The 26,206-nt window shown below is 39.8% G+C and overlaps 1 protein-coding gene across 1 annotated transcript in view; it reads right to left on the reverse strand.

The window, feature by feature from the left end:
* Window positions 1–26,206, reverse strand: part of LOC109923937 (protein diaphanous homolog 3-like) — a 404,377-nt gene that overhangs the window by 370,544 nt on the left and 7,627 nt on the right. The window contains exon 4 of the mRNA XM_048598427.1: window positions 12,661–12,797. Coding sequence (XP_048454384.1) covers window positions 12,661–12,797 — 137 coding nt within the window. The remainder of the gene's footprint in view (window positions 1–12,660; window positions 12,798–26,206) is intronic.

Raw genomic sequence — 26,206 nt, forward strand, 5'->3', positions numbered from 1 at the left:
ACTACAGTGGTCTGATGAATCTTAGTGGAAACTTGGAGAATAGCACTTCACCTTTACATTAGGCACTTAACAGCCTTCTGGAATCAACATTAAGCACAAAATTTCATAAGCTCTGTTACTATTTGATTTCCTTTTGTTTGCATGTTCCATCTTAAACTGTGTTTTTTCTCTTGTTTTTCCTTCTGGTAGCAGGTAATCATTATTCTAGTCCACCTCTGCTGGACATATCTTTTGTTTCTTTACGAGTCCCATTACTAGTCCCTTTGGCACTGCCCTACCAATTATTTTGTCACTTAATGTTTCCCCTCTTCCTCCCTCTCTCAGAATTTCATCTTTGTGCTTTTCCTTCCTTCCCCAATTGACCTATTTCAAATCTATCACATTTCTCACTACTCCCAATTCTGAAGACTTAAAACATTAACTGTTTTTCTCTCCACAACTGCTGCTAGGCCAGAGTATTTTCAGCATTTCATCTTCTTAATTCAGATTACCAATAACTGCTGCATTTTGCTATTCCATTTTCAAAAGTATTTTTATTTGCTATAAAAAACAAAATATTAACTAACTTACATCTAAAATAATTCTGGGAGAGTAATTTCAGTAATGTTTTTGTTTTCCATTCCCTTGTGTTTTATTGGTGGCAATTGGTTGATACTTTCTGGTAAGGATATATGAAAACTGTTTCATTGGCATTTGCCAGTTGTTTTTGATACGATTGGCACCAATTTGCTTGTGACTTATTAGTGCATTAAAATTGCGCTTATCAGATCTGTGTGACATACAGTTCAAAAGCGACCAATAGTCTGGATTGTTAAGACTTGTCTAAATATGTATTAATTCCTCCACTGGGTAATCTGCAGAGCCTAGCCTAGCTTAATAAAAGGGAAGCATTAATGACGAGTAAAAATGGTGCTTTTCAAGATAACAAAATCAGCTGCATGTACCCCTACTTCTTTTTCTAATAAATGGAATGAGGTCAGGATTTAAAGCAAGAGGGGGAACTGGGGCCATGTGGAATGCCTAAAGCATTAATTGCACAATCCTGAAATTCAGATAATTAATCTATTGAAATTGAAAAGGGAGTTCTTTGTGCTCTTAAAAAATACATTGTTCATACAATAAAGCATTCTTCATACAACGAAGCATTAAACTGGAATAATTTTGTTGCATGGGGTATGGCTGCTCTGGACTTTGTACAAGCTGCTGTTCACGAAGATTGCTGCCACCATCCTCTTTCAGTGCAGGAAGCTGTGATCCAGAGCAGTTGAGAAAAAAACACTTCCTGATCTATCTAGAAAAACTGCTTGCAGTTAACAAGGTATAGTTTATTGCATGTTAGCAACTAGATAAAAGTTACTTTGATATTAGATGTTATATTGATATTACTGATGCTAGGTCTCAATCCTTTGAAATCCCGAGCCATTCTGCCCACAAGTTCACATGACATCATCAGAACAGATGGTGTTTATGACATTCCTCAGTAGTACCTCTTTCAGCTATATAAATACATATTCCCACATTTGGACAAAGTACCTGTGGATTTAAAAAAAAAACAATGGGCTGGGTTTTACGGGGCAGAGAGAGACTGCGGGGATTTCGATGGTTGGGCTTTATGAAGGCTTCATAATTAATGGGCCACATTTTCTGAGGAGTGACAATCTCTTGCAGATTGGGGATCAGGACCATCAGCAGGTCAGAGGTGTCCAGTCCATAGTGAGTAAGTTTTTTTTGGAAGTGGGAGGGGGAGTAAGTTGGGTTCAGAGCAGAGGAAGTGAGGGATCAGGTCTGGAGCAGGGTAAAGTGCGGTTGGGTCTGTCGGCAAGAGGAGGGGTAATCAGCTACCAGTGTGAGAAGGAGGGTGTGAGGTCAGGGTCCCAGGCATGTAAAGAGTCTGGGCGAAGTGTTTTTTGAGGATGGATCAGATAAATTGAGGGACCAGTCAAATAGTTACTCAGGAATTAGATAGGTATTTAACAGTCTAACCCCTTCTAAACAACTACTTGCTTAATTTTAGCTGAACATCCCGAATTTTCCATTTGAAATGTATGCTTTTGGAGGGTTCCAAAAGTAGCATAATTGCCTAACAGAATCTTCCATTTCCCATGCATCTCTTCATAGTCGGTAACATTGGGGAACTTATGGAAATGTCTATCTAACCACCAGAAAATCTAGGCCAATTTTTTTTATGGACTTGAATTTGAAAGATTGTGGCGATGCCTGTGTCATTTTCCTTAAATCAGGCAGATGAAAATGCATTATACTATTTTGTTACCAAGGTATTTCTTGATAGTCCCATGTCTTGTGATAACCACCTGATTACTGGAAACCCATTATCTGTGCTTATGACAGTGAGGTTGCTACATCTGTTTGAACCATTTATTTGAAGTTGTTCGTGACCAACCTGCTGAAGGAAAGGAGCTTTCCAATTTAGCTCTGCTGTTTTTGGAAATTTTCTTGTTGCAAGTCGTGTGATACCTGAAAGCTAGGTCCAGTTGTTTTCGCATGAAAAATCTTCAGAAAAGTTCGTCAATATTTCCTGAATAACTGCATCTGCAAAGGTCCCCAGTGACAAAACATGCATTTAGCAACATGCATCTTTGTATGTTAGACTGACAGCTATCCGAACGTCTCAAACTTTATGATTTTTGCCTTAAGCAACTAATCATTATTGCCCAAAGGTGTTTTTCTCTAATGTGAATCTTTGCAAAAGCAAAAACTGCAAGACTAAAACTGCGACTATGCAGGCAGACTTGCCTGTCCAGAAAATCTGCTCTACCATGTATAATTTATAGCTCCCCAGAAATTCAATTTACCTGTTGCTTTATTGTAACTTACAATGATTTTAACTTCTGTTTAAGTAAAAATTACAAAGAAGTGAAATTTTGCTGATAATCTCTGTATTTTGTGCATCAGGGTCAACTTTGTTATTTGTGTCTACACATATCCACGCAGACCACAACACTAAAGCAAGGGATATCTTCAGTTACTCAGAAACAAAGTTTGAAACAGAGCCACTTCATAATTAATTTGGACGAAATTTTTGCTTACCTCGAACTGGATGTCAGATAAGCAGTCTAATGATTGAGCAACTAGTCAAGAAAGTAGGTGGTGAAGTAGAACTGGATATCTTTAGTGCAAATGTTAAACATTACTGTGCCTTTGGATAATGTTGTTGGGCGGTAACATGTAGATAAGAAATAGGACAGTACCAAAGACAGATCCTTGAACAACACCTGAGATAACAGCATGGAACATGAGGAGGCCATTACAAGTGTTTCTCTGGCAACAATTAGACAAATTAGAATGGAATCAAGTGAAATCAGTCCTAATCAGCTGGATAGCAGTAGAGAGGCATTGGAACATGATATTGTAGTCAAACACATTAAAACAACACACATGAAGGAAGTGGAGCAATGACATTTTACTTTGACATTGTCACAAGAAGTTCAAACAGTTCAAGCATCACCCAAAATTCAGAACCTTATCAAGAATGACATTTTACTGCAGTGCTAAAATAATTGGATGATCAGGTGTGCTCCTTTAGATGAAACATTAATTTGGCCTGTTCAGTTGAACAGACAGCACTATTTAAAGAAAAGCAAGGATTTCTCCTGATGTCCTATCAAATATTCCATTTCCAGCCAGCAGCAGCAAGAGGCTTAATTATTCAGTACTTAATTTGATTTCCAGAGTCTCCTGTGTGTACATGAGCTACATTACCTGCCTATAAAACACAAATTGTTCATTGGGAGCAAAGCATTTAGAGACACTGAGGAAGTGAAAGGCAGAATATAAACAAAAACGTCTCCAATGTCTTAATTACTTTTTCGATGATCATTCTCTTAATTAGAATATTGCTTATTCAGGATGAGTGAATTACAGGTGACCAACAAGAACCTGTGAAATGTGACTTAAGAGTCATAGAGTCACACAGTCATGCAGCACGGAAACAAACCCTTCGGCCCAATTCACCTGCACTGACCAGAGTTCCCAATCAGACCTAGTCCCATTTGCCAGCATTTGGCCTATATCCCTGTAAACCTTTCAAATTCATATACCCATATACATGCCTTTTAAATGTTGTAATTATACCCGTCTCCACCACCTCCTCAAGCAACTCGTTCCATACACTCATCACCCTCTGCGTGTAAAAGTTACCCCTCAGGTCCTTTTGAATCTTGCCCCTCTCATCTTAAACTTGCACCCTCTAGTTTTGAACTTCCCCACCCTGGGAAAAAGACCTTGGCTACTCACCCTATCCATGTCCCTCATGATTTTATAAACCTCCATAAAGTCATCCCTCAGCCTCCGACACTCCAGGGAAAATGGCCACAACCTATTCTGCCTCTCCCCATAACTCAAACCCTCCAGGTCCCAGCAACATCTTTGTTAACCTTTCCTGCACCCTCTCATGTTTAACAACGTCCTTCCTATAGAAGGGCAACCAGAATTGTACATATTATTCCTAAAGTGGCCTTACCAATGTCCTGTACAGCTGCAACATGACATCCTAACTCCCATACTCATCATAAAAATAAAAGCAAGCATGCTAAACGCCTTCTTCACCACCTCATCTGCCTGCATCTTCACTTTCAAGGAACTATGTACCTGCACCCCAAGATCTCATTGTTTGGCAATACACCCCACGGCCCTACCATTATTTATATAAGTCCTGTCCTAGTTTGTCTTACCAAAATACAACATCTCACATTTATCTAAAGTAAACTCTGTCTGCCACTCCTCAGCCTATTGGCCCAACTGATCAAAGTCCCTTTGTATTCTGAGATAAACATCTTCACTGTTCACCACCTACTTGGGTGTCACCTGCAAATTTACTAACTATGCCTCCCATATTCACATGCAAATCATTTACATAAACAACAAAAAGCAGTAGATCCAGCACTGAGACAACAAGGTGCAGGGCTGGATGAACACAGCAGGCCAAGCAGCATCATAGGAGCAGAGAGGCTGACGTTTCGGGCCTAGACCCTTCATCAGAAAAGGGGGAGGGGAAGGGGGTTTTGAAATAAATAGGGAGAGAGTGGGAGGCAGATAGAAGAGGGATAGAGGAGAGGATAGGTGGAGAGGAAACAAACAGGTCGAAGAGGCGGGGATGGGGCCAGGAAAGGTGAGTGTAGGTAGGGAGTTAGGAAGGGGATAGGTCAGTCCAGGGAGGACGGACAGGTCAAGGGGGCGGGATGAGGTTGGTCGGTAGGAGATGGAGGTGCGGCTTGAGGTGGGAGGAGGGGATAGGTGGGAGGAAGAACAGGTTAGGGAGGCAGGGACGAGTTGGACTGGTTTTGGGATGCGGTGGGGGGAGGGGAGATTTTGAAACTTGTGAAATCCACATTGATACCATTGGGCTGCAGGGTTCCCAAGCGGAATATGAGTTGCTGTTCCTGCAACCTTCGGGTGGCATCGTTGTGGCACTGCAGGAGGCCCAGGATGGACATGTCGTCTGAGGAATGGGAGGGGGAGTTGAAATGGTTCGCGACTGGGAGGTGCAGTTGTTTGTTGCGAACCGAGCGTAAGTGTTCTGCAAAGCGGTCCCCGAGTCTCCGCTTGGTTTCCCCGATGTAGAGGAAGCCACACCGGGTACAGCGGATGCAGTATACCACATTGGCAGATGTGCAGGTGAACATCTGCTTGATGTGGAAAGTCTTCTTGGGGCCTGGGATGGGGGTGAGGGAGGAGGTATGGGGGCAGGTTTCAAAATCTCCCCTCCCCCCACCGCATCCCAAAACCAGTCCAACTCGTCCCTGCCTCCCTAACCTGTTCTTCCTCCCACCTATCCCCTCCTCCCACCTCAAGCCGCACCTCCATCTCCTACCGACCAACCTCATCCCGCCCCCTTGACCTGTCCGTCCTCCCTGGACTGACCTATCCCCTTCCTAACTCCCTACCTACACTCACCTTTCCTGGCCCCATCCCCGCCTCTTCGACCTGTTTGTTTCCTCTCCACCTATCCTCTCCTCTATCCCTCTTCTATCCGCCTCCCACTCTCTCCCTATTTATTTCAAAACCCCCTTCCCCTCCCCCTTTTCTGATGAAGGGTCTAGGCCCGAAACGTCAGCCTCTCTGCTCCTATGATGCTGCTTGGCCTGCTGTGTTCATCCAGCCCTGCACCTTGTTGTATCAGTACATCCCCACAGCTCCAAATTTTCTGCAACTCAACTTTCAATTACTGCCTGTTCAAACAGTCTCTACACAATGTTTGCAACACCTTTTTTTAAAAAAACAGGTTCTCGTTTTAATCGAGTTTTTAAAAACACAATTTAAAACGGTATGTCATTTACATAATGGAAAATAAGGAAATGGCAGATGAATTGAACAGGTATTCTGCATCAGTCTTCACTATAAAAGGTTACAAAAGAAAATCACACAAATAGGTATATAGAAGGAAATGGAAGGGAGGAAGGAACTCAAGAAACTTAGTTACCACAGAGGTGGTACAGTGTTAAGTTGTTTGAACTGCAGACTGACAAATGTCCAGGTTATAATGGACTTCTTCCTACAGTCTTAAAAGAAGTAGCTGTTGAGATAGTTGATACATTATTCTTAATTTTCTAAAACATTCACGATTCAAGAAAGGTCCAATTAGATTCAATGCTAGCAAATGTAACACTATATTCAAAAACGGAGCGGGACAGAAAACAGAAACTATAGGCCAGTTAGACAACATCGGTCATAAGGAACATATTAGAAGCTGTTATTGAAAAGGACATAACAGGGTACTTTGATAAATTCAAGATAAGCAGGCAGAGTCAATGTGGATTTCTGAAAGGGAAATTAAGTTAAACCAATCAATTGGCATTCTTTGTGGAAGTAACATGTAAAGGGGAACCAGTGTATGTACCGTTCTCGGATTTCCAGGAGACATTTGATAACGTACCACAAAGGCTAATGTAAAAGCTCATGACGAAGAGGTCAGCGTATTGGCATGGATAGAACATTGAATGGCTAATAAGAAGCATGGAGTAGGTATCAATGGATCTATTTCCAGTTGGAAAGATGTAACAAGTGACATGTCACAGGGATCAGTACTATGACCTCAACGGTTTACAATTGTAATAAATGACTTGGATGAGGGGGCAGAGTTATAGTTGCCAAATTTCCTGATGACAGAAAGATGAATTTTCTTCATAACACAATTTCATACTATGTTAAAGGATGTTAAAGAGGTATATACCTAGGTTAAGAGAATGGGAAAACATTCTGACAAATGGAGTGTGAAAATGTGAAATTGTCCATTTGGGGAGGAATCTCAAAATGTATGTTATCTAAATAGTGTTAGATCGCAGGGGTTCTAAGATGCACAGGGATCTGTGTGTTTTTGTACATGAATCACAAAAGTCTATTATGCACTTACAGCAAGTAAGTCGTAAAGCTAATAGAATGTTATTCTTTATTGAAAGAGCAATTGAATCCAAAAGTAGGTAGGTTATGCTTCAGTTATAGAAGGTATTGGTGAGATCAAATCTCAGTACTCTATACAATACTGGTCTCCTTATTTCAGGAAAGATGTATATGCATTGGAAGCAGTTCAGAGGAGATTGACCAGAATAATACTTAGAACAGATGGGTTGTATTACAAAGAAAGGTTCAAAAGGCTAGGCTTATGGCTGTTAGAATTTAGAATAATAGATAATATCAGATCCTAAGGCAAATTAACAGGGTGGATGTGGAAAGGATGTTTCACCTTATAAGAGAATCTAAAATGAGGGATCACTGTTTTTAAATAAGCGGTTGCCCATTTAAAACAGAGATGAGGCAAAAAATACTCTCTCATGGAGGGGCACAGATCATTGGAACTCTCTTCCAGAAAAAGGCAATGCAATCAGATTCACAAAGCATTGGTAGATAGTTCTTTGATAAGCAAGTGTTGAAAAATTATCAGAGGTAGTCGGGGATGTGGATTTGGGATTACAATCAGATCTGCCATGATCTTATTGAATATTCGACCAGGCTTAAAGGACCAAACTCCTGCCCTCATTCTTATGTTTGTATTGCCTGTTCTCTGGTTGTCTCTAAAGTTGCTGTTCTAAGTAACTACCCCACAAACATCTGTCAGCTTCATATTTACATTACCTTAGTGCATCTGATTTTTCAAGTCCATATAATTTGAAATCCCCCATGATTTAGATTAATGACTTCATATTAATTTGTCTCAACACAAAGTATTGGAATTCCCTCTAAAAAATTCTGTGAACCACTTCTCCTTAACGCTTTTAAATATTCCTTGAAACTCTTTTTTAAAGGTCTTATCCATTCAGCTCTTACACAATTATATACTTTATTACATTTGTGGGAAATAACTTGCCATGTTTCTCATGCTCAAGGCACTATGTAAACGTTGCTATAAAACAAAGAAATGCAGATGCTCAAAATATGAAAAAAAAAGAGAAATTGCTGGATAAACTCAGCAGATCTGGCAGCGTCTGTGGAGAGAAATCAGAATTAACATTTCAACTCTAGTGACCCTTCTTCGGAACATGTAAATGTGGTTCCTGTTGCAAATGCATGTTGGTTACTTCAACTGCCCAGAATGCTGCTTTCAAAATTATGGTTTTATAGTGCAAGGATTAAGCCATAGAGTCATAAAGCACAGAAATAGGCCTTTCAGCCCACCATGTCTATTCCAATCAAGTCAAGTTACAAACAAAAATAATGTAGGTAAAGAAAAACTTGATGGAATGCACTTAAATACAACTTCTATTCTTTGATTATGGCAGTTGCATGAAATTGCAGGTAATAGGATTCCAGGTGCAGGGCTACGAAGGTTTTAGGGAACAAAACTGAACAGGAAGTACATGTTTCAGTTGGGGTGCATTTCAATGATTGTGACCATAACTTGGTAAGATTTGAGGTAGTTATGGAGAAAACTAAAATGGGATTGGATTGAGAAAAGGCCAGTTTCAATACAATATGACAGGTTCGGAAAAAAGTGGACTGTGAGAAACTACTTGTGGAAAAATCTACATCAGAGCAGTGGGAGTCATTTGAAAAGAAAATGGTGAGAGTGCAGGACCAATGTGTTCCTGTGAAGGTAAAGGGGGATCAAACAAGATCAGGTTTTTGGTTATCAAGGAACACACATGATTAGAAAACAAAGAAAAGAGAAGCTTACAGCAGACACCAAGGTTTAAAAAGAGGAGAAATCCTAGAAAAAAAGTGCAGAAGGTTATTTAAGAAAGAAATTAGCAGAGCAACGTGGGCCATAAAAGAAAACACTGGCAATTAAAATGAAGTATTATTCAAAGTATCATTTTCTAAATATATTAGGAACAAAAGAATAGCCAGGGAAGAATAGAGGCCATTAGAAACTAAAGTGGCCACGTGTGCATAGAGTCGGAAGATATAAGTATGGTTTTAAATTATGACTTTGTATTCACTATCAAGAAACACGATGGAAATTACACAATCACAAAAGTTTTATGGCATAGGAGGCGGCAATTTAGCCCATTATGTCTACACCATGTTTCAGTTGAGCATCATTACCTACTACAAATCTCTTGCTTTTTCCCTGTATCCTCACACATTACCTCCACTTACCCACACCATTCAGCCCGCTCATGATTTTGATCTCCTTTTAGCCTACTCCTCTCCAAAGAGGACAGCCCTAATTCGACTTTTCTTCGTAACTGAGGTTACTCATCCCTTCAACTGCTCTCGTAAATTGCTTCTGCACTCTCTCCAGTATGTTTACCTCCTTCGGATAACATGCTGCTCACAGCTGCTATGTACGTCAAGATGCTACATCCAACCCCTTCTTGAAATTATCCAATGTTGTGGCCTCAATGTAATCTGCCTGAACTTCAAGAAGACTTTAGATAAAGTATTGCATGGGTGACTGCTCAAGAAAGTAAAAGCCTTTCGGATCCCATGCAATTTGATCTAACAGATTAAGGGAGTATATAATGAATGGTAGGAAGTTGGGTAGTTGAGGATCAGTGGGACCTTGGTGTGCATGAACATAGATTCTTGAAGGCAGCAGGACCAGTGAATAGGGTGGTTAAGAAGGCATCTGAGATAATTGCCTTTAATAGTCAAGGCATGGAATACAAGAGCTGGGAAGTTATGGAAGAGCTGTATAGGATATTGGTTAGGCTACAGCTGGTGTACTGTTCTAGTGACCACACTATAAGAAGGATGTGAGTGCACTGGAGAGGGTGCAGAATGCTGCCTGGGCTGGAGCATTTCAGCTTTGAAGAAAGACTACATAGGCTGGGGTTGTTTTCCATGCAACAGAGCAGTTGGAGGCGGACTTGATTAAGGTCGACACAATTATGACGGACATGGACAGGGTCAATCGGAAGAAACGTTTCCACTTAGTTGAGGAGGCAATTACCAAGAATTTACCAATAGATTAAAGTTAAGGGGCAGCAGGTTTGGAGAAAATTTAAGGAGAAATTAGTGGTGGCTATCTGGAATTCACTGCGTGAAATAGTTATAGAGGTCAGAACTGTCATATCATCTGCAGAATATTTAGACAAACATTTGAAATACCACAGCAGACAAGGCTAAGAGCCAGATGCCGGGAAATGGGATTAGAGTAGATAGGTGCTTGATGACTGGCATGGACACGATGAACCAAAAAGTCTCTTTCTGTGTTGTAATATTCTATCACTGTAAAATGTAAGATCAGAATAAACAAGTTGAAGAACAGAGCTTGGAACCTATAAAGTAAGTGTTAAAAAAGGCCAAATGGGCTTCAGGGAAATTCCAGCAGGATATATTCTGCAGCAGTGAGTAATATACTCTAACATGTTATTATCCTTCAAGAAGAAAACAAAAGCTTCTTTGCTTACTAAATTCAAAATCAATCAGGTTAAAGTATCTGCAAGATGTATAATATCTGTAAGATTTAGAGCAATACTTAACTTCCTCAGCCAGTCTTGAGAATTTATTTATTTTCTTTAAAGCAAAAATGGCAATTAATTGCATATATCTTGCAATAAAAAATAAAATTAGAAAAGAAATAATACTGGAGAAGTTAGTGGGACTAAGATCCAATAAATAACTTGGACCTGAAGGTTGAAATTCTACAGTTTTATAAAGGAAAAGCTACAAAGATAATGGATGCATTAGTTTTGGCCTTCCAGCATTCCCTAGGTAATAAAACAGCTTCCATGGATTAGAATGTTGCAAATGTAACCCCAATGTTCAAGAGAGGGGAGAAAGAAAACAGGGAAATTAAAGGACAGTTAACGTGACTTCAGTAGTAGTGGAAATATTGAAACCTATCATTAAGAACACGATAACAAAGCATCTGCAATGCTATAATACCATTAGGCAGAGACAACTTGGTTTTAGAAAACTAAAGACGAATCTGCTAGAGATCTTCGAGGATGTTATCGGCCACACAATGGAGGTAGTACATTTGGATTTTCAAACAGCATTTAATAACATGACACAAAATAGGTAATTAAACAGGCTATGGTTTCAGTGACTGGGAAAATATGTGAGCAGGATTGAAAATTGGTAAACAGAACAAAGCAGAATACCAAAATGGTGCAGTTTTGGGCTCGCAGAGTTTAACAAAGGTAGTGTTCTGATTGTAATGCATCCAATTTTGCTGAAGACACTAAGCTCGGTAAGAAAGTAAGCTCTGAGGTCATTGCAAAATGGTTGCAAAGTGATATTGACCGGTTGTATGAGTGAGCAAGACGATAGTGATCAAGTTAAGAAATGTGAAATTATCCATTTTGCTAATGTTGTGACCAGATGAAGAGGGCAAAATGGCTCCCTTTTTTTCAATCTCCTCAGTGGGCCAAAACATTTATGTGCTTATAAGCATGGTTCTATATCTCTTGAATGAAAATTTAGCAACCCAATACCTACCATATTGATTAGGAATAGTTTAGAGTCCTTAGGAGGTCACAGGTGATTCAATTGATGTCTTGCATCCTCAGCAGCAGCAGATATTTGTTATCTTTTAAGTTCTCCGCATTATGATGTTTCTCTTTAATCCATTCTATAACCAGACACTTTTCCTTCTTAAGAAGCCAAAAGAGAGCTTGAGCTACTTCTGCAGTCACATAGAAATTTCACCGCTCTGCCAAAAGTAGTTCATTAAAATCCAAGCTAGTTTTGGTTTTTCTATGCCTGAGTTTATTGTTTGCAAGTCTAATAATTGCAGCTGCTGTCTTTCATCACCAAACTGTGAAACTCATCATATAGATGCAAATTTAAAAAAAAGAGACAAACTTCCCTGGGTAAACTAGTTCAGTGCCTCTTTATAAAATGTTAACTTCAGTTTAGACAATTTATTTATTATGCATTAGTTTCATGAAACTTGACTGATCTGTCTCATCAGATGATAGCTGTGGCCATTTTAAGTCAATGTTCAGTCCCTTTTGTCAAAATTATGTCAGGCCACGAAAGTCCCAGGTGTTGAAATCAAATGACAGAATTCAAAAATCACCTTTTTTCACTATCATGACCGGTCAGAAGAATGAAATGAACAATTCGTGATGGCCAGAAAAAAATGTAAATACATTATTTTGACTTACACAGTTTTGTTAATACTAATTAATGATCAATGTGATTTACGTTAATTGTACGCACCTGAATAAGAAATTTATTGTAAGACTGCAAGTTCTGGACATTTAAGACATTCCAAAAGTGTCTGATTCATACACGTAAAGATGTCTTCATTACCTGATAGGATTGCTAGTCAAAGATACACGGAGGGATTCCAGAAAACTGCAAAGTCTTTCATCTGCAACACCAGATTTTAATTCATGGATGAATTCATGGGGTAAGGTTGCAGCGTATTGTCTGTTCTTCAAACAGCCCTGAAAAGTAACAAAAATCACAATGAAAAATATGGTTTTGTTCGGGTACAAATTTGTAAATAATAAAGTGTTCAAATTATCTGTGAGAAGGGAAAAATGTGCTCTTGCCATTGTATTCAAAATAAAACATTTATTTAATACGTTTTAATTGTACTCAAATGGAACAAATATCAATTGATTGATTTATAATCAAACTAAACAATGTTCATAACATTTCAAATGTTACAAAATACATGTTCTCACAAGATATGCTTATTCCACTCATTATGTGTGTTGCATTCTGATGCAAGTTCTTTAGTTATATCATTAAATCCTACAGAAAGATAGATCAGCCAAATAATTATTTAGATTGGCAGACAAAATCCAATTTTCATCTTCCCTCTGATATCAGATTTCCCAGTTTTATCTGGATTTACTTACTAATGAATAAGAGAAAACAAGACAGCACACAGCATCTTTACAACACAACGCAACAAATACTGGCTAGATACTACATGCCAGCAGGCATCTGGCCCACCATCTTTCCATCCCCTCTGGAACTCATCTCCACAAATATGAAGCATGGGCTGGCACCAATATTGGCAGATCACCCACCACATCTAAACAAATAATTACAGGTTAAATGACATAAATATTACCCAGTCATTCCATAACATGGTTGGCATGGGCAGGCAAGCTGAATAGACAATTTTTTTTTCCACAAACTTTTTAAAAGGGCTGGAAGGAAAGAGGAGTGGTATCTTCAAAGAATGCACTTTTCACATCAGGGGCACTCCCCCCCCAAAGTCAGATTGCCCCCAGAAATCTCTGCTCAATAATTACACTGCTCCTTGTTCTGCACTAACACATCACAGGAGAGTACCAGGTAGAGTTGCAAACTTGACGTCTGCAATTTCCCACCTTCACATTTCCTATTTATGATTGTGTGTTATCACAATCTGCACTATCAGGAAGGAGCTGCCTGGAGAGACCCCAAGATTAACTTTTGATTCCATAAAGTTTCCTGACATGTGTTCAAACAGGGCAAGGAAATCTTCAACTCACTGTCACCAAGCCCTGTCCTTCAACTAATGAATTAATAATCCTCCGTGCTGAACACATTTTGAGAAAGGACAATTGGTAGCAAGGGCATGAAATATAGGAATGAGTATGGGACTTCAACGCCCACCACCAAGACTGACTCAGCAGCGCCACGACTGACCAAGCTCAAGTCTCAAAGAACACAGCTGCTAAACTGGGTTTTTGACAAGTAACAAGAGAAACTCTTATCTTTATCTGCTGCAGGTGCATCTGTCAAATACAGCACCAACAAAAGTGACCATCACACACTCCTTACGGAGCCAATGTCCTATCTTCACATTCAGGATGCTATCGTATCACAAGGCACTGCCATTCGTGCTATGTGGGACAGACTTTGAATAAATCCAACAACTCAAAACTGGGAACAGAAACAGAAGTTGCTGGAAAAGCTCAGCAGGTATGGCAACATCTGTGAAGAAAATCCAGAGTTAACATTTTGGGTCCAGTGACCCTTCCTCAGAACAGACCCTTCTCAGGGAGGGTCACCAGACTTGAAACGTTAACTCTGATTGTTCTTCACAGATGCTGCCAGGCCTCCTGAGCTTTTCCAGCAACTTCTGTTTTTGTTCCTGATTTACATCATCCACAGCTCTTTTAGTTTTTAACTCAAAATTGGGCTTCCATGTGGTGCCAATTCAACCACAGACTGAAACTTCATGGCTTGGTATATCCCCCAACTTTACCATTAATACCAAGCTGGAAGATCAACACTAGTTCAATGAAGAATGTGAAACAGCAGGCCAGAAGCAGCAGCAGGCATACCTAAAAATAAGGTGTCAACCTGGTGAAGTGACAACATGCATGCCAAAAAGCATTAACTGCATGCAATTGACAGGATGAACCGATCCCACAATTATCAGACAAATTTAAGCTCTGCAACCCTGCCACATCAAGTCATAAATGATGCTGAACAATTAAACAAGAATAAGAACAGGAGACTACACAAACATCCCCATACTCAGCAACAGGAAGCCCAGCTCATCAATGCAAAAGGTACGGTAAAAGTATTTGCATCCATCTCCAGGCAGAAGTATGAAATGAATGATTCATTTCAGCCTCTTCCAGAGATCTCCAACATCACAGCTGTCAGTCTTCAATAAAGTCGATTTACTCTATATGATATCAATCAATAACTGAAAGCATGGCATCCCTGAAAGCCTTTGGAATCAGGACAAAATCAAATTTGCCGATTATTGCCCTTCAGTCTACGACTGGACCTTAGCAAAGTGATAGAAGGAATCATTGATAGTGCAATCAAATACACTTGCAAAAGAATAACCTGCACACTGATGCCTAGCTTAGGTTCCACAAGAGCCACTGAGCTCCTGAACTCATTACAGCCTTGATTCAAGCATGGACAAAAGAGCTGAGCTCCAGAAGAGAGGTGACTGTCCTCAACATCAAGGTACCATTCAAACGGGTGTGGCATCGAGGAGCCTGAGCAAAACTAAAAACAGATCAGAATCAGTGGAAAACTCTCTGCTGGTTGAAGTCGTACCAAGCACAAAAGAATATGGTTGTAGATGTTGGAGGCCAGTCATCTCCATTCCAGGACATCACCATGCAAGTTCCTCAGCTTCGGCCCCTTGACCCAATCATCTCTAGTTGCTTCATCAATAACCTTTTCTCCATCATAAGTGCAGAAGCAGGATTATTCGCTGATGATTACACAATGTTCAACAACATTTGCAACTTCTCATATACAAAAGCAGTCCATGTCCAAATGTAGCAAGACCTAAGCAACATGTGCATTTGGATTGGCAGATAGCAAGTATCACTCATGCCACACCAGGACTGGGTAATGGCCATCTCCAACAAGAGAGAATATAACCATCTTCCATGACATTAAATGCCATTACCATTACTGAATCTATCACTATCAACATCCGGGGGATTACAACTGACCAAAACTAAGCTGGACCAGCAATGTAAATACTGTGACTACAAGAGAAGGTCAGAGGCTGGAAATCCTGAAATCTCCCGCTCCCTGTACACCATCTACAAGGTACAAGCCAGGATTGTGAAGAAATACTCTCCATCTGAATGGATGGGGTCAACTCCAAAAACACTCAACAAGCTCACAAATAGAACAAAGTAGCCAGCTTGATCAAAGCGCCACCAATGCAAACAAGTACTCCCTTCCACAGTGGCAGAAAATGTACAGTCTGCACAGTACACTGCAGCATTCATCCAGACTCCATCAACAGTCTACTAAACACACAAAGAACAAAGGCAACAGATGCATGGGAACACCACCATCATCTATTTCCCATCCAAACTTCACATATCATTTTGACTTGGAACTAATTTACTGTTCCTTTCACTATTATTGTAGCAAAGTTCTGGAACACCCTTCCTAGCAGCTTTTTTGGTACAGTTGCAATAAGTGGATTGCAGCAGTTCAAAATGGCTGCTGACAACCACCTTCGTAAGTACAAATAGCAATGGCGAACAAATGTTGACCTTGCTAGCAATGTTCACATCTCATCAAAGATTAAAAGAAATTCAGAAGCATAACGAGCTGTGTTATGATGATGCCAAACCACAAGGGGCTGAGATTTGCTGGAAACATGACATCATTGAATAGCAGAACAAACCCGATGTGCTGAATGGTGTCCTACTGTTCCTATATCTTATGGTCTTATGGCCTTGTCAATTAGCAAACTCCTGCCCAACCACACTTCTGTGTGTAACCAGTAGGCAATAAATGACAACAGTTCACATTAGCCTTGAGTTCAACATTTGTTGGTCTCAAGCCCCTCAAAGCTCCCATCAATAATGCTACATGGTGGCAAACAGTGATCAGGTTCAGAAAAAGGATCAGGAATCACAAACTAAAAGCCGAAAAGAAATCCAGCTGTTCCAGACAACAGATGCTGAAGAGCTTCGAGGCCAGCTCAACAATCAAACCAGAGAAGGGAAAACCGACATGACACTGCAACAACTAACACAAACTGTACTGTGGAAGACGCCATTAGTAGTAAATTCTGCCATACCTCACCCAAGAACCTTCCAGAATACAGAAGGCTGAAATGCAAAGCAGCTCAAGACATTCATCTTCAAGGATAAAGAACAGAATTCACTCTATGGCACAGCAGGGGAATCACACAGTAAAGATATGACCTTCCATAAGGTGCTTGCATGGTACCAAGCTCCACAGGTAGAAAGTAGGTTCACCCACTCCACCAAATGCTATGGCTGCAATCACAACTATTGTTTTAAGAGTGGACATCTTAAAAAAACCTGCATTTTAAAGTAGTGATCAACTGCTTCCAAAAGAAGCACTACAGAAAACAAACACTTTCCTGGAGACATGACAAAAAATGAAAATCAATATTGAAGCACTAACATTGAAGTCAACAGACATGATACATTTAACTTAGGCACAGAAGCAGCAGTCACAATTCTATCCAATGGACTTAAATGGCAGTAAAGGAATTATACTATAGTCTCCATTTAGCAAACTATAAGGTCCATCAACCGCCATGTCAAGTGTCTGCTCACGAAATGTTAAGACACAAAAGACAGGGGCACCTCAGAAACAGTGCATATTATTCTCAATCTGCCACATTTAACGCTAGGCAGGAAAACCTACAAAGATTTCAACCTCATTCTCAAAGTAGAAGTCAACAAATAGGAACCAGTTCCTAAATTCCTTTGAGGCCTGGGATGCACACATCACTGGTAAGGTCAGTATTTGTTGGGCAACCCTAACTGCCCTTGCAACAAAGTGGTTCGTGAAGGAATTCCAGAGAAAGTTAATTGTCATCTACATTTCTGTGGGTCTGCAGTCTTATCAAAGTCTGCATGGCAGACTTCCTTCCTTAAAAGACATTTGTAATTTATAGCAATTAATAATAGCCACAATCAAGATCCTATTTATAATAATTTTCAATCAACCTGTTCGGGCATGTAAATCTTTTCTGAACAACATCTTTTCTATAGCAGGGAGACCAGAACCAGACTGGAATGCAGTTGTCTAAAACATGACATCTCAACTCCCATACTCAATGCATTGACCAATAAAGGCAAGCATGCCAAATGCTCCTTCACCACCTTGTCTACCTGCGACTCCACTTTCAAGGAACTCTGCACCTGCACCCCTACTTCTCTTTGCTCAGCAACACTCCCCAGGACCTTACCGTTAAGTGTATAAGTTCTGCCCTGATTTGCCTTACCAAAATGCAACACCTCACATTTATCTAAATTAAACTCCATCTGCCACTCCCCAGCCCATTAGCACATCTGATCAAGGTCCCATCGTAGTCTGAGGTAACCTTCTTCACTGTCCACTACACCACCAATTTTGGTGTCATCTTCAAACTTACTAATCATACCTCCTATATGCACATCCAAATCATTTATATAAATGATGAAAAGCAATGAACCCAGCACCGATCCTTGTGGCACACCACTGATCATAGGCCTCCAGTCCGAAAAGCAACCCTCCACTGCCATTCCTTAAAAAAGTTTAAAGCCTAAGCTTCTATTACCTTCCAGGGAAATACTATGTCTGGAGTCTGTCCTTCACCTGCACAAGCATTCCAGCTTTGTCATGGGTTGTAGAATTCAGCAGGAAATCAGTTTGCCAGAAAATCAATTCAGACTACAAATTTGAACTTAACTCACTCTGTTTGGGTCTGGAATTCCAAAAGGAGAAAATAAATGCAAGTTGTATGATTTACTGGCCCTCAGTGCTAAGACACAAAGGGAAACATGCTAGCAACAAAATTATTTGTTGATTTCAATTACAACGTTACTGGCTTTGCAATCCATTTAAAAATTTCAATAACGTACCTCCTACTTATACCAAACATATGCTTGGACTTTTCTACTCATCTCTATATTAAGTGCTTTGACTGTCTCATACAGCATACCTACTGCATCTGATGAAAATGCACTTGCTGGCCGATACAGTCAATGATACACAAACCCATAATACAACACAAAATCCACTTAACTTCAAATAAATACTTGAAGTCTTAAAACGAAGAATTACAATTAAACAATAGCCAGTGACAAAACAGTTATTATTAAACTTTTAAAATAAGTGTTAAATTTTGTCAACAATTGACTGCAGTGTAAAGATATCGGTTCAATGGGCTAAAGTCATAAAAATATAGAAATTAATTCTAATTGCAACTGATCTTAAAATATGTTATTCCTTCAGGATTGAACTGCATTGCTGAAATTGGTAGATGCTCATATTAGTGAAATTGAGCAGAATGTATCATATTAATTAGTGAGTGTGCCAAATTAAGTGCAGAAGCTGTTTAAATGGGATACAAGAAACATGAACTGCATTTCTGTTAGAAACAGTATCCATCATCTTTAATCAATCATCTGTCATATCAGGCTTTTCATAGAGAAGCATTCTGAAAAGTCAAGGCTAGCACTGAATTGGTTTTCTTAATAACCTAACCAAAAGCCACTTGGGATTTCAAATGTTAAGGCTTTCAAAAAATGATGTGCAGTAACCTTCTGCCTACACAATAAGTCTTCGCCAAAATGAGTTCTAATTACTTGGTTTCAAATGGAAATGCTTGAACACAAAATCAAATTTCAAGATTCAACTATATTGAAGGGATATTTGCGCGCTGACAGATTCAACATTTGTATGTAAAGCAGTTTTCAAATAAAGAGTCAACTCTCCTTATATTGAAAAGAAGGCTGTGTTTATTGCGAACGCCATCATCAGCCGGAGGAATGAACATAGACAGGCAAGAACTCAGCACAGCAATACAACATCACAACCAAGCCATACAGCAGCAGCAGGAGGAGCTACCTGCCACAAATATGGCGTTGCTGATATAATCACACTGCAATTACATCAATACTTCCCGTCTTTCTGAACGGGCATTTCTCCACCATCCCAGACTGAATCTGTGCAAGGAGTACGACAAGCAACAAGGTACTACAGTGGATTGGTTATCGCTTTTATAATTGCCATTAATTAGTTAAATCACTGCAAAAACACTGGCAGCAGTGTGGGCAAAATAAGGTGATGCCAACAGCACACGCACTAGAAAATGCTGAAGCCTGTTGTGGCCAGCTGACGACACCAGCCTGGCCCGTGCCTAGTGGGTTTCAGAGTAATTACTGCGTAAAAAGGAAACTTGGTCGGATTAAATGCACATTCTTAAAGGAAGACAATTTTACATACACTGAACTGAATACACAATTCTGCAAAGATTCAACTTTACATAATTACAATGACGAGTCGAATAACAGTTCAGCATACAAGATAACACCCTTGTTAGTGTGCAACAAGAGTTAGGAGATTTTGATTTTCTCTCTTTACATATAAATCCAGGTAAAAAAACAATTAGAATTAGAATTAGAATTAGAATTAGAACTAGAATTAGATATTATTGTCACATGTACTCAAGTATAGGGATACACGAGTACAATGAAAAGTGTACAATGTTGCCATTCTCCAGCACCACATTGGTTACAAAACCAGAATTTAAAAAAAAACACATTCCACAAAAAAGTCTATCTTTTAGGTAATCAAATTAATGCAATGAGGTAGTAAACTGAACAGAATTCCACATTTACTATAATATTAATCTAGGTTAAAATCTGGATTTTAAGAAGTCTTTGATAAGATGTCATATAACAGAACCATGAACCCGTTCAAAGGAAATAAAGTTGGGGACAAGTAACAGAGCGGATAGCTAGTTGGCTTTAAGACAGAAGGGTAGAGATAAAATGCAGTTATTCACCTAACCCGCACATCTTTTGATTGTGGGAGAAAACTGGAGCACGCAGAAGAAACCCACACAGACATGGAGAGAATGTGCAAGCTACACACAGACAGTCACCCAAGGGTGGAATCAAAGGGAACAGCAGGACCATTAACATAAGGCAGTCATTAAGAAGTTAAACAGGGAATTCAGGAGAAACCTTTTTATCAAGTGAATGGTAAGAATGTGAAGCATGCTTTCACAAGCAACAGCTAAAGTGAGTAATGCAGATGCAATAAAGCAAAATCTAGACAGGCATATGAGAGAAAAGGAAATTCTGGAATTACAGTGTCAGACTTAGGAAATATTGGATAAGGCTTAAGTGGAGCATAAACCAGTGAGACCAAATGCCATGGACTTGTGCTGAATAATTGTGTATAATCCTAGCTAGCCATGTGACCTATTAGAATTTCAGATTTACTTTACAATTTATACTTCAATTCCTTAACTTGCTGAATAAAACAGGAATGATTGTTCTGGTATTGCTTTGTAATTGGTTTCATTGTCAAGTTTATTGCTGTGTTAAGAACAAGGCCAAGATGTGGCCATTCTGCAGTATTTCCCAATGACTGATGGTCCATCCATGAATTCTCTTCTACTGTGGTGATACCTTGGATATACTGCTTCAGTAAAAACTTCAAGTTCTGCAACCATTACATTTTTCTCACCCTGTAAAGGCCACAGACATACCTCCATTGTTATCTATTGGCACTGGTAGCTAACTCTTGTTAATTGTATGTGTTATGAATTTGTGTAGAGTAATCATGAATGGGAAGGCAGGAAGCTAGAAATTGTTTGTAGCAAAGTGATAAGGGAGAAAAGTGTGTGGTCCCTTGAAGAATTACAGTTCTTTTCTAAGCTTAGAGATTTATATGGGGAAAAAACGGTGTCTGTATGTAGCTGAAGATGTATAGCCAATTCTAAAATGGAAACATGTATCAATTGGCTGCGTGATGAGAAACCAGGCATGTTTTGATGTTTTGGCAACAGGATGGAATCAGCCAATTAACTTAAACCAAGCACTTAGCAATTGAAAGCCAATTGAATTTAAATCTGATGGTTTTGACAACCTCCGACTAATGCTATTGTAAGAAAATTGATATGTATATCAATGTAGGTATACGAGGAGAGGGTCTTTGAAAGTCAGCAGGACAGCTAACCACCATCTGAGAACCATTGTAGCCAACAGCTTGGTAGGGATATAAACAAATGTGTCCAAACATTGCTAAAATTTGATGAAAAAGATGTAGAAGGCCTTATTATTTCCTTCAAGAAATTGGCTGGGCGGATGAATTGGCCAGAGATTGTGTCAGTAATGTTAATTCAGACCAAGTTGGTACGAAGGGCTAGCGAGGTGTTTGCAGAACTGTCCATTGAGATGTCAGGCGACTATGAAGGAGTGCAACAGACTATTTTGAATGTCTACGAATTAGTACCAGAAGCATACAGACAATGGTTCAGAAATGTAAGGAAGGAACCAGGTCAGACTTATGTCGAGTTTGAAAGAAATTAAACATGGCAACTTCAATAGATGGGTGAGAGCATTAAAGATAGAAAAGACATACGAGGATCTTAGAGAGATCATTCTGCGGGAGGAGTTTAAAAATTCACTTCCAGAAATGATAAGAACTCCTGTTGAGGAATAAAAAGTTCAAACAGCAAGAAGAGCTGCTGCAATGACAGACAAATGCGCATTAGTGCATAAATCAAAATTTAGCTTCTGGCAGCAACTTCATTCCATGAGGGATAGAAATTGGGAAAATGGGAGATCCTTCAATGAAAAACAAAAAGCAGATCACACTGGGAACAATTTACCACAGGTGAAAAAAGAAACCCAAGAGAGTGAAAAGGAAGTGAAAGGCCTTAGGTGTTTTCACTGTAACAGAGTGCAACACATAAAGTCACAGCGCCAGTGGTTTAAGAAAAGCACTGGGAAAAAGCATGTGGTAAAAGAGACTAAACCAGTGGGACTAGTTGAGGTAGTGAAGGAAATCCCAAAAGAAGTTGAGGAGCTACAGGAGAATGCACAGCCTAATCACGGGTGTGATAGTGAGATGGTGCCTGATCTCTACAAAGACTTCACATCTGTGGCAAGGTTTACTTAGGAAGAACAGGAGGAGAAGGTAAAGAAGTTAAAATTTTGACAGATACATGAGCTAACCAGTCTCTAATAATAAGAGATGAAAGTATTTGCACTCCTTCTGAAATGTCACCCGAGAGAGGGGTAATTTGTGGAATAAATGGAGAGAGATTTAGCGTTCCCTTATGTAAGATCAGGTTGGAAAGTCCAATCAAGACTAGGGAAGTGACAGATGGAGTGATTGATAAAGTGTCTATTCAAGGAGTAGAGTTTCTTCTTGGAAATGACCTAGCAGGATCAAAGGTGGGAGAGACACCCCTTGTAGTGGAGAAGCCGAAGGAAAACCAGGGAACTGAGGAGTTTGAAAGAAAATACCCTGGCATTTTTCCAGACTGTGTGGTACAAGAACCTACAATTATAAGTTACAACAAGACTGAAGAACCAAAGAGAAAGACGAAGGAGTTGAGGTTTAGTTAGTTGACACCCTGTTTGATGAAATGGTAAAGGAAATTCCTAAACATGTAGAGAATCAGGCAGAGGTATTTAGTTCCGAAAGATAAATGGAGTAACAACAAAAGGATGAGACAATAAAAGGTTTGTATCATTAAGGCAACTCAGAAATGGAATAAGAATGTATCCCAAATGTTATTATCTTAAGGATAGAATCCAAAAGTGAAAATGGAGACCTTGGCAGGTTTGTGCAGATGAGAAACGGGCGAAAGTGCACCAGATTGTTTCGCCAATAGAATACAGACAGGAAGTATTGCGGGTAGCACATGAATTACCTGCAGGAGGTTATCTTGGAGTGAGGAAGACTCAGACTAAGATACAAAAGCATTTCTATTGGCTTGGATTACATACAGATGTGGTTGAATTTTGCCGTACCTGCCATACATGTCAAATGGTAGGAAAACCACAGACAGTAATAAAACCAGCACCTTTGATGCTAATTCCTGCATTTGAAGTATCTTTCACATGGGTTATGATTGATTGTGTAGGTCCCCTCCCTAAAACCAAAGGTAGAAACCAGTATTTGCTACCCATAATGGATGTGTCTACCAAACTTTCAGAGGCAATTCTATTATGGAGTGTCAAGGCAAAAAAGGTTGTGGAGGAGTAGCTTGCTTTCTTTACCCATTATGGATTACCCAGGGAGATTCAGTCAGACCAAGTGTCCAATTTTACTGCTAAACTATTTAAGGAGATCATGGATAGTTTAGCCATCAAACAGTTTAAATCAAGCACATACCATCCTGAATCCCAGGGACCACCGGAAAGGTGACATCAGGTGATGAAGACCATGCTGAGGGCTTATTGCTAGGAGTACCCAATGATTGGGATAAAGATATCCCATTTATATTGTTTGCCAATAGAGATGCTCCAAATGAATCAACTCAGTTTACTCCATTTGAGTTGATATTCAGACATGAAGTAAGAGGACCCTTAAAATTAATTAAGGAAAAGTTGATAGGTCTGAAGTCAGCGATCTCACAGTTGGATTATGTATCTGAAGTGAGAGAAAGATTAAACAGAGTAGGTGAATTAGTTAGACAACATCTGTAGGTGACACAGCATCTAATGAAGCAAGAAGCAGATAAGAAATCTAAAATTCATACATTTGCCCGTGGGGCTAAAATATTGATGATGTTACCAGTGGTAGGAGATCCCTTCAAAGCAAGGTTTAGTGGTCCCTATCAGATTGAGAAGATGTTGAGTCAGATTAATTATCTGGTAAAGATGTCAGATAGGCAAAACTTTTATGCGGGTATGTCACAGGAATATGCTGAAACCTTACTATTACAGGGACAGGGAACCAGAGAAACAGGTATCAGTTACCACCCGTCAGTGTAAGAAATCAAATCCAGACGATGTGGATGGTGATTTGCCTCAGAATAATGCGGAAGGTCTTGGAGAATGGGATAGGATAATGAGCTAACTGTCAGGAACAGAAAACTCAATTAAAAGGCTTATTGCAGCAATATCAGGACATCTGTAGGAATACAATTGAGAGGACTAATATTATAGTACGTGAGGCTAAAGTAGTGAGTGCTGTTCCGATAAAACAACACTCCTACAGGCTTATTTTTCTCAAAGCTGCACAGGTACAGAAAGAAGTTGAAGTGATGCTCGAAGAAGACATCAACGTGCTAAGTAAAAGCGAGTGGAGTTCACCGATCATGTTGGTTCCCAAACCTGATGGTACTCAACGATTCTGCGTGGATTATCATAAGGTCAACGCCGTAACTAAGTCTGACTCGTACCCAATTCCAAGGCTGGAGGATTGTATGGAAAAAGTTGGACAAGCCACTTACATCACAAAGTTAGACTTACTTCATGGTTACTGGCAAGTACCTTTGTTGGAGAGAGTGAAGGAGGTTTCTGCATTTGTAAAGCAAATGGGCTGTATCAATTTAAAGTAATGCCCTTTGGAACGAAGAACACACCAGCCACTTATCAAAGACTTATGAACAAAGTTGTGGCAGGACTGACTAATTGAGCCACCAGGTAGTCATTCATGCAAAGATCGGCACGGTGGCTCAGTGGTTAGCACTGCTGCCTCACAGCACTAGGGACCCGGTAAGATTTTCTTTAAATGAAGTCATCTCTTCATAATGATGGTCTTTTTTTCTTAAGGGAAAAGATGTTATGAAGTTGTGTAGTGCAATTGTGAATTGGAAGGCAGGAAGCTAGAATTTATTTGTTAAAAAAAAGATAAGAGAGAACAATGCGTGGTCCCTTTAAGAGATAAAGTGCTTTTCTAAGCTTAGAGATTTATACAGAGGAAAAGAAAAGTCTGTATGTAGCTGAAGATGAACTACCAGTTCTAAAATGGAAACATGTATCAATTGGCTGTGCGATCGGAAACCATGTTTTGATGTTTTGGCAACGAGATGGAATCAGCCAATTAATTTAACAATTGAACGCCAGTTGAATTTAAATCTGAGTTCAGGTTGTGGATCCTACGAAGAATAAAAAACAGGAGAGGTCCTTTGCAGGTCTGGGAAAGGGAGGCTCTGAGCTGGGGTAGGCTTGATTGTAGTGCCAGGAGATGCCGGCGCATTGCTGCGAATGTGTGTTTCAGAAGTCGCAGGGAGAAATGCTTCTGAAGGATCTCAAATGTTCTGAATGTAGATATTGTCACAGTTGGGGCCAAATTGGCAAGGCCTGAATGTGGACTACAGTCCAGTGGGGATGATCTGGTTCCGTAGGCAGGTACTAAGAAAGGTGATGTGGCTGTAGTACCTGGTTTGCTTCAGGACGTGGTCGAGCAGTTTCAAGGCCGAAGAGATTACGAGAGAGTTGCAGTGGGAGAGAGATCCACTGAGGTTTTTCCGGTGAGAGGAGGGTAACTTCTTCAGGGTAGGCATCCTTAGAAGAGGCTTTGCAGTGGGGTTAAAATTGTTTCAGAGAGAGTAGGAACTGCAGATGCTGGAGAATCTGAGATAACAAGGTGTGGAGCTGGATGAACACAGCAGGCCAAGCAGCATCAGAGGAGCAGGAAG

This window comes from Rhincodon typus, chromosome 6, assembly GCF_021869965.1.
Source record: "Rhincodon typus isolate 14 chromosome 6, sRhiTyp1.1, whole genome shotgun sequence".
Lineage (NCBI taxonomy): Eukaryota > Metazoa > Chordata > Chondrichthyes > Orectolobiformes > Rhincodontidae > Rhincodon > Rhincodon typus.